General features: G+C 53.3%; 1 protein-coding gene across 5 annotated transcripts in view; it reads right to left on the reverse strand.

Annotated features, from left to right (window-relative positions):
- SLC37A1 (solute carrier family 37 member 1) overlaps nt 1–15,806 on the reverse strand; it is a 68,777-nt gene that overhangs the window by 3,996 nt on the left and 48,975 nt on the right. For all 5 annotated transcript variants that reach the window (XM_074324860.2, XM_019745668.3, XM_019745666.3 and 2 more), the window contains 7 exons: nt 13,858–13,986; nt 11,430–11,520; nt 10,209–10,271; nt 9,643–9,728; nt 8,603–8,651; nt 7,321–7,394; nt 4,561–4,639 (listed from right to left, as the gene is read on the reverse strand). In XM_074324860.2, the coding sequence (XP_074180961.2) occupies nt 4,561–4,639; nt 7,321–7,394; nt 8,603–8,651; nt 9,643–9,728; nt 10,209–10,271; nt 11,430–11,520; nt 13,858–13,986 (571 nt within the window). The remainder of the gene's footprint in view (nt 1–4,560; nt 4,640–7,320; nt 7,395–8,602; nt 8,652–9,642; nt 9,729–10,208; nt 10,272–11,429; nt 11,521–13,857; nt 13,987–15,806) is intronic.

The following is a 15,806-nucleotide window of genomic DNA, read 5'->3' on the forward strand; positions in this document are numbered from 1 at the left end:
TCACGCCATCTTTATTGGAAAATGGGCAGCGTGTCTGCAATGTACTCCTAAGAGGCTCAGGAAAAACATGTATAGTGTACAAATGTGTGCTTATGTGTGTGTGTTACAAATATGTGTGTGTGACAGAAAGGCAGATAGTAAAACAAATACAGTAAATGTGAATACTTTGTACTTGTTTGCAGCTTTTCTTAAGACTGAAATTATGTGAAAATAATTTTTGTCAAAATAACTGTTTATGTCAAAATAATTGTAAAGAACTGTAAAAACAGAAGAAAGCAAATACTCCGCAAGATGCCCAAAGGTGCCCGTGAAGCGTGCCTGCCGCTTGTCTGGCGGAATCTTTTCCTACACGCGCCTGGAGCAAGTTGTGATCCGTGTGTCGGTGGCTGATTGTTTGGCGTGGGAAGCAGGAAGCATTCACACCAAAGCATGAACTGAGGTTTGAGCTCAGACAGAAGGGTTCCCGGGCTTTCCTACTTTACGTACTGATGTTCTTTCAAGTATTTACAAAGAGCACTTACTACTTTTATAACCTGAGAAGCAACTGTATGGTTAAGTCTCAGAAGAATTTTGAGGTAAACGTGGCAGATTGCTCTATGCCTCTCAAACACCACAAAATGGACCCTAATTGAACTGGACAATTATAAACCCACAAAGAGAAGGGCAGATGAGAGAAGGCACCGTCCTGGAGGATGGAATTTGAAGGGCACGACAGCTGATACAGGTACCAGTTTCCTTGCTCTAGAGGGGGACGCAGGGTCTCCCTGCTCAGAGCCGGCTGCCCAAGCGCAGGAGGCAGGGGAGGTGGGGAGGGAGAAGGGGAGTGGGTGGTGAGCCTTGTATAAGGCACTGTTCCCTGTCGTCCCTGCACCCTCCTCTGATGCCAGGTTTCTCCTCCTCAACGTCACTACTCTGGTGGCCCCCTCCCCGCCCTAGGAGAGCAGCAGCTTAACTTCTGGAGAATCTGAACCAGAGCTCTGGGCCCGGGGACACCAAGGACAGTGTAGGGCAAGCATGAGGCCCCAGCTGAGCCCAGGGAAGCAGGAGGCCACCAGCTCCCGCCCAGCAGCCGCCCACCTGTCCGCCTGCCCACACGATGACAGAATGCAGGCAGCCAGGCCCACACCCCCGTGGGCACTGGGGGCGTCTCCTCTAGACCCCAGGAGGATCCCACTACCTGAAGACCAGCAGTTCACACACCCTCCCATACGGAAAGGGCTTCTGATATGTGCATTGTGGCCCATTCTTAACTGTGAATATATGAGGGACAACCAAGATCCAGCTGTGTCTGAGGGAGGCTCAGTAAGCTGCAAGGAGGGGAACCTGCGGGGAATAAAGAAACTGGGGACAAGGAAATTCCCAGAGAACTAACAGAAGACTAAGTTGGACCACGGAAACTCCTGCTTTGTATCTGAAAACCAATTCAGTATCAGCAGTCACGCTGGACTCAGTCTAACACACACTGCAGCCAGGAAACAGGAGTGGGATGCACTAACGGGCAGAAAAACCCTAATGAAGACTCAATGATGAGAGCCAAAATGAAAAGTTCAGTGCAAAGCTTGGAAAGTCAGGAACATCTCTGAGAAAGTAGAACAGATACAGGTAGGAAGGGAAAAAAGAAAATTGAAGGATTAATCCAGAAAGTTCAACATCTGAATGATAAGTTTTCCAGGAAGAAAATACAGAGATAATAGTAGGGGAAACTTATATATATATATAAAAAACAAACCAAAAAACAGAGCCCAGTTTCTCAGAGATGAGGACATGTGTGTCCAGACTGAGTGGTCCCAGGACATAGGGGTGGGGGGGGAGGAGGTTTCCAAGGGAAAACCAGAGGTCAGAGAGGAAGGCCCGGGCCAAGGCCCCCAGTGGGCTTCTCCACTTGACAAGGGAAGCTAGAAGGTGCTGCAAACTGGAAGGAAAAGGGCTGTCAACCTCGAATTCTGTATCGACAAACTATCCATCAAGTGAGAGCAGAATCCAGACACCACAGACTTTCCAGTTCTCAAAACCCCCCTCCCATGAGCCACTGCTCAGGAAGCTACTAGAAGACTTCTTCCAGCGAGGAGAGGTAAACACGGGATCTAGAAAGCAGCGCGATGTGGGCAGGAGAAGAGAGAGACGTGTCTGTCTGCCCACAGGAGGTGCTGAAAGCTGTTGGGAGCCTGGAGCACAGGGAGGTGTGTGCACAGGCTGACCATGGAAAGGTGCCACGACAGAGGGGGTCTCGTGGGCAATAGTGGAGAACGGTGACAACTGCAATAGCAACTTAAACACAAGGACAAACGAGGCATTCGTTAGTTTGGGGGAAAACAAAAATTTGCATATTAGGGGTGTATAATTAAAGCCATTTCTTGGCTCAAGCGGGCACGACAGTAACACAGCCGGGTAATTGTTGAGGCTGGGAGAGGGAGTATGTGGGGTGTAAAAGAAGCCCCTACTCCCCATCTTTCCTACAGGGGGACAGTAGACTCTGTCCCAAAACGAATGAATGAAGAAACGTGAATGTGCGTGCAGGGAGGGTCAGCAAGGACTGCTGAAAGCGAGGCTGCGGGCACCGCTATTTGCATAGGGCAGGCCTATTCAGCTTCTAAAGTTACGGTATGCTTTTCTTTGATAAAACAAAAATTAACTTGAACAAATTCAGGGCTCTAACTTCTCTGCATAAACCAGGCAGAAGGGACAAGCCACGCTCCCACTGGGATGCGATTCTAAGCACGGAACAGTTGAACTTGTCATTGGAACCGTGTGGCCACTGTGGGGGGGGCGGATACCGACATAGGTACAGTCAGTCCAGCTTTGCGTCCACAGAAACCAGTATTTACAGCATTTAATAAACATCCAGGAAGCTGTCTGGTGAGCGGATGTTTTGCTAGACAGTGTGCATTTCCACTCAGGCCTTTCTGTTTCTGTCTAGTTGGGTAGCATTGACGGAGAGAAATAATGATGGAGAGCAGTGGTGGGCAAGCGTGTGCCGTTTCCATGGCGACTGCTTCCTGGGGCCCCAGCGAACGGGAGCAGCAGGGCCTGCAATTCCAAGTCCCTGTCAGGCCTCTGGGTGTGGGTGTGACGCCCACCGCGGTCAGCACGTAGCATGCTCAGTGAAGAGTCCTCCGTGAGGGGACGGCACTCAGAGCCGTGCTGTGGTTTCTCCTACGCAGCTCAGGGCTCCCCGCCCCTTTACAGGTGTAGCATCGCCCCCTCAGCCAGGTACTTCCCTCGTTCTGAGAGAAGATCAAGAGGAGTATGTTTCTCCGCCTAATTCGCACCTGCCCTCTTTTCCAGCTCCCACCGCCTGCTTGGTGCTTCACACTGGGAGCTGGCCTGACTCACAAGGGCCTCCGGGGCAGCAGGCAGAGCGGCTGTTCAGTCCCAGTTCATGGGAAGCGCTCTGCCCAGCAGTCCTGACTTCTGACTGAGAGAGCCTTCCAGGCTGGGAAGTTTCCCTGAGTGCTGCGTGAGCCGGGAGAGTGGCAGCCATGCCACCCCGCAGATGCCCGTCATGGGGCACAGCACCCGCCTCCCTTTTCCTAGACATGACTGCAGGCCCCAAGAGGTACCCGAGGGGAATGGTCTCACTTTTACATAAACATCAGATGTGACCCCTAATGCCATCCAGCAAATTCAAAGTCACCCCTGGATCCAGCAAAATGAAGGAACCAATGAAGACAAAAGTGGGGCAGGCATGGCTTTGCAGAATGCAACAAGCTTGGGCCTGGCCTTCTGCACAACGGACCAGGCCTGGTGTGTCTCTGAATAAGCAGGGATTGCCAGTAAGCAGCTGCTGGAGCCCCTGGGAGAAGCTGCAGGCTGAGGGCAGGTAGCCAGTCTCTCTGAGCCCTCCCCTCACTGCCTGGTCCCGCCTGCGAGTCCAGGTGGCTCAGAGCAGCCAGGAGGTTCGAGGTCATGCAGCCTAGGTAGCTGCAAGATCTTTGGGCAGGGAGCCATCAGTGCGCGTGCTCCTTGCACAAAGGCTCCAGAAAGGTCAAGGGCTTTGCTGTCAGCCTTCCGACGGGCTGGGGAGACTAGGCTTGGCGGGTTACCAGTTCCCGCCTGTGCACCTCTGAGGGATGAGCTGCTATGTTAGCGCCTTGCTTTCCTCCAGGATATGCTACTGAATTCTGTCCAAGAACCTTAATGAGGCCGGTAGCACTCAGAGTCCTGTGTGCTTTGGGACCCATTAGTTTTCCTGTCATCTAGATTTAAATAAGAGCCTGTCCTTGAGATGACAGTGATAAACAGTCACTGAACCGGTGCACCATGGGTCATCGTTTGCCAACTGACATCTTAAATGAAAACCTGCGTTCTTTCAGATGGAAACTAGTTCCAACCAGCCACACGCCCATATCATCTCTGGAACCATCTCACCAAAGAGGATTGAGTGCCACACACCCACATCCCCTGGGTTTGCATGTGCTTCTGACCCACATATTTTAAGAAGGCCAGCTGATCCTAAAACCACCAAAGCAATTGGAACCCGTGGCATTTGTTAATTAGGACGGGACAATGTGGTTCCCTCATGACCGCAATTAACCTGTAGAGCTAAAACTATGCACGTACCTACAGACCCAGTCCCGTCGATGATGGCGGTCACGGTGGAGAGGGCGTGGGAGTTTCCTTTTAGACTTTTATGAGTCCCCTGAAGACAGGGAAAAACAAGTGTGAAGCATGTCCCAGCAGCATCAGTGCAACAAGTAAACCTACACCTTCCACTTGACAATTAATGCAAATAACTTTGCAAAGCAATTCAAAATGTGGGATACATTCCATTAGAAAATTTAAACTCCACTCCATCCCAAACTTATCTTGCAAAAGCAGGCAAAGTGTCAGGGGTTTTTAAAAGTCAAAAATCATCAGAAACACTGTTGAAGCGTATTCTAGTTTAAAGAACTCTTAGAATTCTCTCCAAATAAACAAATATTCAGCACAATGAACACCTTCCCCGAGGCACCACACCAACCAACACGGAAGATAAAAAGATGAACGGCACTGGTGCCCCATCCCTAAACTGTGCCAGCGTTAATTAATGTCCACTTCCCCGTTTCTGGATTCTAGGGATTTCTGTGACTCGTGCCAGATGGCTCTGCAGTATCGAAAACCAGCCGACTCATGGCCAGTGCCAGGGAGAATGGGGAAGAGGGCAGGACCCAAGAGACCAACGCAGGGGCTCAAGTCCAAGTGATAGGTCAACAGGAGCTCTGGTTTGCAAAAAGCCACCCATATAAGGTGGGGAGAAAATCACAAACTGAGGACAATAAAAGGAAAAAAAGATGAATCAGGAATTAGTGCCTGGACGCCTAAAATGACAAAACAAATCAAAGCTTTTCAAAGTAAATACTGAGAACACGTACCTACGTGTATAATATGAACTAAAGCATACACGCAAAGCGATAATCATCCATAATCCACATTTTCTGGAGTCTGGGAAGGAAGTGAAAGCTGCTCCTCTGCCCTCTGACCCCACGGGGCAGACCACTTCTACTGGTCTGCTGTGGACCTTTCTGGGACGTTCTGTGCTCACGCAGACAGCAGCATGGACATGCTTCGTAACGGCGGTCTGAAGAGCCCTCTCTCTACACCAAGGAGGGCCTGGTGGGCAGGGGGTGCGCTGGGGCAGACGAAGGTGACAAGAGCTCACCCTTAGTGCCCCTTTGCTCTGCTTCTCTCTGCTGAGCTGGGGACAGGGCCACTGGGTCCCCGAGGTGCCTAGGGCTGTCAGGTAGCCACAGGTGTGGCCCTGAGGGCAGGTGCGGGGCTGCAGGCCGGGCTTACTGTGCTTTCTAACCAGGAGAATGAGCTGGAGGCTGTGGTGCTGGCACGATTCTAGAAGAGGGCAGGGCCGTTGGAGCCAGCAGGAAGGTTCCCGGGACTCAGGAGCTGGCCCAGCCATCCTGCCCACGAGTGTCAACTTCCGGGGAAGTGCTTTTGGTTTTAAATGACCTAGGAATGTTAGACAGGCCCAGATTCACAGAAAAGTTACCCACTTCCCTGTGTTAATTCACATTGTTATGCTGTATTAGTTGTAACTAAATACCCAATAGGGATGCAGCATTAACTAAAATCTACACTTTATTCAGACTCCCTTGGTTTTAATCTAATGTCTGTCCCAGGACGCCATCCAGAACACCACATGACATTTAGTCACTGAGTCTCCTTAGGCTCTGCTCGGCTGTGACGGTTTCCCAGACTTTCCTTGTTTCTGATGACCTTGACAGTTTGAGGAGTAGAATGTTCCTTTACTGGAATTTGTCTGATGCTTTTCTCATGATTAGATGGGGGTGTGGGTTTTGGGGAGAAAAACTAGAGATGAAGTGCCATTTTGGTCACGTCATACCAAGAGCACGTATATAAACACGACTCATCACTGTTGGTGTTGACCTTGACCACCTGGCAGAGGTCGTGTCTGGCAGGTTTCTCCATGCTACACTTCCCTTCCCCCTCCACACTGTCCTCTGTGGAAGGAGGTGACACGCACAGCCCCCAGCTGAGGAACGGGAGGCGCACTCCCCTCCTGGAGGGCACAGCATCTGCATAACTTCTTCTGTTCAGGAAACGACTCTTCTCTCCATTATTTATGGACACTACTTCTTAAAAGGGGATTTTGTATTTTAGTGTCATGTTCCCTTCAGATACCCATAGCTGCCGTGTGACCTGTCTTTCCTGTCAGGTAGATGAGAGTGGGCTGCCTCCTCTGGGGTTGGACTGGGGTCTCTGTGCTCGGGAGTCACGTGGCCCCTTGTCAGTAGAGCAGCCCCTTCCTCCAGGAAGAATGGTCAGCCATCCCTGTGGGCCCCAAGGCCATGGGTGATTCCTGCCACCATGGAGTGGCATTTACCATCCTGCACATTAACTATTTCTGTACCACATGGCTTCCTCTTGGGAACATGGCCTCCCAGGGTCGGGACCCCATCTGGCTCATCTGCAGTCCCCACACCAGCAGGGGGCCGGGTCCAGAGTGGGGGACACAGGGAGGAGCCAACTCACTCTGTCGTGGCCTGGGGCAGACCCTCAGGTGTATGGCCACCAGCCCATGGGGCCACGTGAGGGCAGCACAGAGGAGCGAGCCAGAGCACTGGCCTGAGACCTCAGACGAGCCCTTCCATCTCACCTCAGCCCTTGCTTATCGAATGTGGCTGCCATCTCCTCCCTGTATTTGCTTAGAAAACTCTAAACAGCATAAATACCAGTCATCTTAAAAAAAAAGTGCTTATATAAACATGCATCTTCCTAATAGAGACCATCACTGTCACGAATGGAAGAGGTGACCCGCACGGCCAGCATTTGGCCCCTGGCTCTGCGCCGAGACGAGCAGTCACTCACCAGGTCGGCGGAGACAGCGGTGGTGATGAGCGCGTACGGCCCACTGACCAGGGCGCCGCTGAGCAGCAGCATGGCTGTGGGAACGGAAACCAGAGGGGTTTAGTGAGCAGAACCTCGGCAAGCCCTAGGAGGGCACCCTGGTGTCACGCACGGGTCCTGGCCTGAGCTGGATGTGGGCAGGTGCTGGGAGGGCGGAGCACACATCCCTCAGCTGGCAACTGCCCGGGCGAGCGTCATACATGCCTTTCTTTAGACTCGCCCTGAGATGTGTTTTGTGAGCCCAGCCACACCTCCCCAACGATTCAGGCCGTGTTCGGACCTGGAACTCCGTTTCCTCCACTCAGTGGGCAGCAGCTGCTGACACACGGAGAAGGGGCGAGAAACCTGGCGTACGAGTGCAGACGTGACCCGGGTGAGCAAATGCTCCCTGCCGTCTGTGTCGGCCCTCAGCAGCCACAGCCCTCTGTGCAGCGTTAAGGACCTCCTCTCGACACCCACAGCCGCTGCCGGTGGCCCCCAGGGAAGCCTGGAGCCCCGGCACAGCCGAGTTCCCCCAGGCAGGACAACCACACCTACTTCTGAAACTCACAGTTGCTTTCCTAGACTGTCCTCTAGGCTCCCTTTCCTAAACGATCTTCTGGGTTGACATTCCTCTGCGCAGAAGCTTTTGGACTGAGAGGTCACAGAAAACTCAGTGATCCCCCCGTCAGCAACCTGCGTTCGGGGTAACTCTCAGTGGGATCACACACAGCGTCCACCCCTTCTCATCCCCACTGCTGGCTTGTTGGGACAGAGACGGTATTTACTGGGCATGAGAGCCATAGTGTGAGAGTGCTGACTGCAGGAAGTTAAAAATAGCCCTGCAGTATTATGTAACCGCCCCAATGGCGGGCAACAGGAGCCCGTGGGGCGGGGACGGGCTGGGAGCCTGACCCGCCCAGCTCTGCCCAGCTCTCACCTGCCAAGGGTGCAGCCTGCTGCCTTCCAGGTGACATCTGGCATCCGCGAGTGGCTCCTTGCCACTGGGCACACAAGGCTTCTCACTGCCCCAGACCAGCTGGCCTGTACCCTCCCACACCTGCAGATGGTCAGGCCTTATGCCCAGAGCAGGAGTTCCCATGGGCCCCACCCAAAGAGGGACACGGGACTATTTTAATTTAACACTCCATATGCTCCAGTTACACCAGCTAAATGCTCCTTTGCTAATTTTTTATTTCATTTCACTAAGTCATGCGGTCAAAAAGCATGTGAGAGAAAAGAGGGAAAGGCCTCGTGGACTCACCTATGGTGGCCTCCAGACCCATTTTGCTGACAGTGGAGAATACGTAGAGCTGTGAACAGGTGAAAACAGTGGTTTACTACAAGTAGCTGGAAGGCTGCCCGGGAATCTGTATTTCTGAAAAGCCAGGAGGTGACTCCTAGGCAGCCAACCAGAGAGGGGACAGCTCTAAAACACAACGAAGGCCACGCTGCCCTAGGTAGGTGGGCTGAAGACAGGTGTCCATGGTGTGGCCAGCCCAGAGGCTGTGGCCTTGTCCCAGACACGCGGGGCCTGGTTCTGCTCAATGGCTGGGGACCCCGCGGGCACCCTCCTCTCTGAGCTCCGGCAGAAGCGCTGGGGGGGGGGGGCAGTGCTCCCTGAGCTTGGAGTCTAACCGCTTCCTGCTCAGGCCATCCGCTTCCACAGCTGTGCCCAAGGACATGGGGGTCACGAGGCATGGGGGCCACACACAGTCAGCTCTTTGGCAAAGGTTCTTTGGGTGTCTATAGTGGGCAACACCCATGCCTCCACAATGACTGAAAAGCAGGCCTGGTTTTGGGGACAGTCACAGCCCAGTGGAGTGGCAAACGGGCAAATGCAAGTCAATGAGTAATAATATGTGTGAATTGTTGTAAAAACAGCAATGACGTAACAATGCTTCACTTAATGCTCACATTTCTGGACAAGGAAACTGAGGCACAGAGGGAAGGCCACCTGCCTGAGCCATGCACTACTAAACTGCAAAGCAGGATGAGCCCACTGATGGTCATGATGGGCGGGGAGGCTGGGAAGATGCCAGGACCCCACAGATCAGCAGGAGGCTGTTGGGGGAGCGAAGGGGGCAGGGGTGAGGCAGGTGGGGGCCCAGGCTGAATGAGAGGCGGAGGGCAGTTGGCGACCTCACGGGGAAGCTGGGGTTCTGCAGACTCGCGCGGTGTGCGACGGGGTATTTTGAGGCCATGAGCCATGCACGGAGCAGCCGGGGCCGGGCGGACAGGCGGGCGAGCGTTTGCTGGCGGGGAGGGGCGTGGCTGTTCCTGGGGGGGGGGGGGCAGGCTCACCGTGGGCGCTGCGAGCAGCAGCATGAGGCCGCAGGTGGAGGCCCTCTTCTTCAGTCGATCTGAGATGACGCCTGCCAGGATCCCACCTACAATGCAGAGGGGTGGGTCCTGAGGTGCTCGCATCCCCGGCAACGCCTCACGGAGAGGAAGCAGAACAGTTACCGCAGCAAGAAGAAAGGGGCTCCTTGTCCAGTCCCTTCCCACATCCCCATTAGCAGGAAGCTGCCTCAGCAACGCCTGACGACTGAACACGCCTATGAGGCTGTGGTCAGACGTGAGTGACCCGGAGGGCAGCTCCCAGTGAGACAGCGGGGAGTCTTGGGTCTGGTTTTAGGCGGGTCCCACAGCTAGTCTGTCGCCTACTGTGAGGTGTGCACCTGACTCTGGCGCGTTCAGAATCAGGGCCCAGGATGCAGGGGAAAAGGGATGTCCACTCAGGTGACATGACATCCTGGGGCACATATCCGCCTCTCAGGAATATGTCACCTCTAAGAGATGCCGGGCCCCAGGTGTTCGGACGCCATCCTTAGTGTTTTGTGGTGGAGGACGGGCGGGGGTGGGCTCACCGAAGATCCCGCCCACGTCAAACAAGGTGGACAGCTCCCCCGCCTTCTTGGCATCCAGGTGATCTACGGAAACGACCAGAGTGTCACTGTGGGGACGATCTCACTCCACATCCTTGTTCCATAAGCATGATTTAAACTGAGCAGCAACTAGAGAACTCAGACGGACAGAAAACAAGCAGTCCAGCACGGGGAGACAACAGGAAGGATGAAAACGAAACACTCTTAGCCCCAAAGGGGACGTGCCCGCCGAGTCTAACTAGTACCTGACCTTTGACTCAGTGTAGCCAGAGGTACACGCTGCACAGGACAGAAGTGCGGTGACTGGCAGGGGAGGACGCTCAGAGCCCCCACAACTCCTTCCTGCCTCCCCTTCCCTCCCCCTCCACAGGCCCTGTCCCTGCTAACATGGACTGTCCCCTTGCTGCCTCTCCAACTTCCGTCCCTGTGAAATTCAGCCCCCCCCCCCCCCGCGCTTATCCTGATGTCACTGCTGGGAACACGTGGCCTGTACTCTGCAAACCCTACATTCCACATTTCTCCTCTGTCGCAGTCACCAGAGACCCCATCTCAGGGGACACCCAGAGGCTCCTTGACCATCCCCCATCCTGCCCACCCCCTGCCCCTTTCAGCCGAGGCTGTGGCCCCTGCACTCAGGAACTGCTGGGCCCTCCTCGTCGTTCTGTCATCACGCAGCACGTACGGCAGTGCACACGACTACTGAGCTGGCACATCCGGTCACAACCTATGGCTTCAGCCCTGCTGGACTTTGGAAATAGGACAAACTCACTAGAATTAGAGCTCATCTCCAAGAAGCAATTTGCAGGTCAGATTATGAAGCCTTTATTTTCTCAGATCCCCAAGGCCTCCATTTCTGCTCACCAGCTGCTGTGACCCAAAGTCCAGTGTAGCCTAAATTTAAAGGCAGGCTGCCCCAGAATAGCGAGACCCTCATGGAACTGGTAACCACAGCCGGGATATAACATGTCGGACCTTTAAAGCCATCAGGGCTGCTATCATGGCAACAAAACGTGCATATCTGAATTCGCTTTTTGTCTATACATTTCGACTAATCATGTCGTTTGATTCAAAAGTGTGTCTCTTAAAGTGCCTGGCATCACGCGTGCTTTCTCTTTCAAAGACTATGGAAACCAGCAGGTGAAAGGGCATTCGCTCCAGCCACTGCCCAGAACTGAGCATCTGTACTTCGCGACAGACACTCACCGACATTTGTGATGTAGAGAGGGAGCCAAAAGAGGAACGTGTAGCTGACGAGCTTCGCGAAGAGCAAACACAGGGAGAACTCTATCACCCCCTGAAAGAGAGAGTCACCGGTTTACGTAAACATGCGAGAATCTCCAACGAACTGATTTCAGAAACGGCCTGCAGCTCTGGTCTGCCATTAGCACCTCCAGATGTGGCAGAGGGGACATGTGGCGCACGGCGTGAGGTCACCGGACAACTGCCCAATAGACTGTCAGAGCACATGGCTACCTTATAAGATTGAAACCCAGCGTCCTTCCTTCAGATTGGTCAGTAAGTATGCACTGCTCTGATTCTCACACCATGGCTGAAAACTTAGCTACTAAAGACCTCTGGCAGTAGGGGACAGGCGTCTGGTTGCTGTATATAATGGCTGTTTCTTTCTGCCCTGAAACAGAAAACACTGCAAATGACAGTGACCGGAAACACATAGAACCAACAATTCTGACCATTCTGGGAGACATACAGGCCAGGGCACCCTGCCTGCGACTAACAATGTGGGTGCTGGGAAAACGGTACAGGGCTGGCTGAGGAGCCCAACGTTGAGTGTGTGGCTGCTGTGACGTGCCTGTCAGTGTCCACGTTAGGCTGGGTTTCAGAGGGCAGTGGCACTTGTGAGGCAATTCCAGGTACCACCTGGGCAGTCTGAGTGACAAACTGGTCCCACTGAGTCCTGGTCCCCCTTCCCCTCTCCCCAAATCGCATTGTACGTGCACAGGGACTCCCGTCACGGGGTGAAGAACACGCCACTCCACTGAGTGCCTCTGAGACACCCGCGTCAGTGTCCCCACGGTGGGCCCCCCAGCATGAGGATGTGTGTGCCTTCCTGGGCCCATGACTAAGTGTCTCATTCAATCCTCAGAACAACAGTAAAGATGACGCCAGCCATTGGCCCGTATTGCGGACCCAGGAAAGGAGGTTCAGAGTGGCTCACACACTTGTCCGGGACACACAGCTCGTCTGTGGCAGGACCTGGACGAGCCAGGCCAGGGCTCTGAGCTTCTTCTCCCCACAACCTCACTTGTACTTTCATAACCAGTGTGCACCCTACTCTCAGCAAAAGTATTTGGGGCAGCTACACACTAAGATACAACAGAAAGGTTACTAGTAGTTATTAATAACACAATTTAAAAATAACTTTCTATTTAAAACCAGCATCCTACAGGCCAGCCCACAGAGCTCTTCAAGGACTCTGGTTACCAGGCCTGGGCTCGGCAGCTCCAGGCGGGTAGCAGCCCTGGTCTCAGGGGCGCTGGCAGCACTTCCTGTTCTACAGCAGCTCTCCTGACCTCCTTCATTTGTGATCTGTTCTGTGGGTTCTGGGTGCAGTGTTTACGTCCCAGCCCACACAATCCCAAAGGGGCCTCTGGGTCGGGGCCCCGCTGTGCCTCCTCACGGGGACCCCTCAGCGAGACGGGGCTGTCTGTGTGAGCGCCACACCTGCTCCTGGGAGTGTGAGCACCCCCGGCCCAGAGCCCAGATGGGTGCCAGCGTGCTGCACAGGCCTGGCTGTCCTACCCACGTGGGCACGGCTTGCTCTTCCCCCTCCAGCTGCCCAGATTCTGTCTGCGGGAGCCCAGGAATTTAACACAAGGAAACGCTAAAGCAGGAAGAGCTCTCATCACTGCACACTCCCCGCCACCCACCGGCCCTGTCTTAAATAATCTTCTCCCTGATCTCCTTCACATCCTGTCACATACAGGTGGCCCGGCCAGCAGGCACGACACAGGCCTGGTAGCTCAGAGTCAGGGCCAGCTGCTTCACCACGCCCCAGCACACCTGATTTTAAATAAAGAACAAGCCCGGGTTCTGTGGACTGTTGCCTTTCTGTCTCCACCGGTGGCCCGTTGTCCTTTCCCTGGGTCCCTGCACACCCTCCTTCCGTGAGCACCGGAGGCCAAACAGACCAGGTTGGTGCTCCTAAAAGCACTTTAAAGGGTACAGAGAATGGAGCAGGCTCCCCCAGGCCACAGAACACAAGGAGGTGACAGTGACACAGTGAGGAGGACAGTGCCTCCCGGGGGCTCACCCTCGGGCCAGGCAGGGAGCGCAGCGGGGAGGCCTGAGCCCCAGGGCGCGAGGCCAGAGGAGCCAGCTTTTCCGGTTTTGCAGGTGCAGATGGGAGGCTGATTTGTCTATGAAATTTCTGAATTTCTAAACGGAGACAGCCAATTTCAAAACCTTTTAAACATAGTATGAGGCGAACAGAAGCTGCAGCCTCGCTCAGTGCTGCCTGCACGCAGCCTCGGTTCCTGCTGTAAATTCCTGACGCACGCATCACACAATCATGACGGCTCTTTTTAAACTTGGTTACCCACACGCCAGCTTCCTTTCACAGGGGACGCACAGAGGACCCCTCTGGAAACTCTTCCCAGGCACATGTACTCACGGGAATTTTCAAGGCCCCAGTGAAGCTGATGGCAGCCATGCCACTGCCGCCATCGGCCGGGAGGACAGCGTGGTTCTGATGGGCGGGCCGCTTTCCATCTGGCAACAGCAAGCACTGCATCTCCGGATCCTGGGGCGAGGACCATTGAAAAGAAGAAAGAAGAGAAAAGGTCACCAGTTCACGGGTTGAAGCGAGGCCAGAATTCCTAACGACAAAGTTGCCCCACCACAAGTCCTGGGGACATGCTGTCCTGGGCAATATTCTCACCGTGGTCATCGCTTTAGCATCATTACATCCACATGGTTTTAGGAAATGCTAACTGAACATGCAAAACCCTTTGACCCAGCAATTCTAGGATCTATTTGCAAAAATAATTTGAAAAATGAAGAACTACTTATACAATAGAATGCATGTCACACCACCACTGAGGAAAATCGGTAAAGTACATTCATATAAATGACATATCTTGCAGGAGTTAAAAACAATTTGTAGATTTGAATGACATGGAAAAATGCTTCTGACACGTTAAATAATAAAACCACTCAAAACTGCGTTTTCATCATGATGGCAAGGAAGGTTGACGTCGGTATCTGAGTAGCCAGGTAACCACAGGACGTAGTTATAGCAATAAAGAAGCTGAATTCTAAACTGGGAATGATTATTGCCAAGCTGTGGAATTAGGTGTAACTTTTATGAAAATGTCAGTACATTCTTTACATGATCTGTACTTTTTGAGTTCAAAAGGAACATATGTTATCAGAAAAAAGATTATTTTAAGATTCATAAACCAATTCTGACACTTTGTAAATTCTGATCCTGGACGTTCCCAAAGGACGTTTGCATTATTAAAGTAAAAACAGTGGACCCAGCTCGGGGTGGGGTTCCAAGTCAGAGCAAGGATGATCTAGAATGTTCCTCATGAGTGAACTGTGAAGTTCAAGGGTTTACAAAGAAATGTTTGTGTGTTTCAGACCTTCCCCCAAATCAAACAGCTTTTATTGCATTCATCTCTTTGCGGTGTATGTGGTTGGATTCAAAATGCAGTTAAATCAAAAAAAGAAAAAGAAAATGGTAATGCATTGTCATACCTGTCTCTCGAAATTTAGAATGCCCTTCCGGTGAAAACAGAACTTTGGGAAAGCGGGTGGTGGCGACAGCAAGGGCAGCCCTGCACAGGCAGGAGGTCCCCAGCACTGAGAGGCCGCGGGGTGGGGGTGGGGGTGGGTGGGGGGGGCTGGCCTGGGGAGGAATGCACTCACGGACAGCCTCCCCCTCCCCAATGCTAACTCCACACAAGGGCATGAGAACGGGGACAACGATTTGAGTTTGGAAAGAAACCTTTCTCTCCTGAATCACACTAGCTGTCCAGTTAGGAGACTAAATGAATAGTTCTCAACCCTGGAGTCTCCTGGGACTGGGAGCAACCGGGGTGGCCAGGCTGTACCCCGGACCCAGCACAGCAGTCCCTGGGCAGGCCCCCAAGAGGCCAAGCCAGGGTCAAGGCTGAGAACTGCAGGACCTCACAAAGTTGTTAACACTAAGTAGGCTGACCTGTCTAAGTGGATGAAATGCAGCCAGATAGAGAATAAGTAGAGTGAAAAACTTCTGCTTAGCCAGGGGAGTGCCTCTGACTGAGACAGGCATTGCAGGTCCCGCATAGGAACCTGTGTGGTCACACCCCTGGGCCACCCCCTCGGCCCTCCCTGTTTTGTAAGGTGCTTCCGGGACCACTGGGCGGGGTTAACGTGCAGACCCACCCTCTGCTCTGTAACCAGTGAGGAGCCACTCCACCATACGGTGGGAACTCTCCATGTAGAGAACAGGCCTCCTGCCCACCCCCACTCATCTCTTATGCACAGTCCGGGGGCTCCCAGCCACCCAATTCCAGTCGTTTGCAGTGTCTGGAGGAGATGGGGAGAGGGGAGGTCATGGCAGGGTTTCCAAAACAA

Source organism: Rhinolophus sinicus, chromosome 17, assembly GCF_057876585.1.
Source record: "Rhinolophus sinicus isolate RSI-liver-muscle chromosome 17, RSI-T2T, whole genome shotgun sequence".
Lineage (NCBI taxonomy): Eukaryota > Metazoa > Chordata > Mammalia > Chiroptera > Rhinolophidae > Rhinolophus > Rhinolophus sinicus.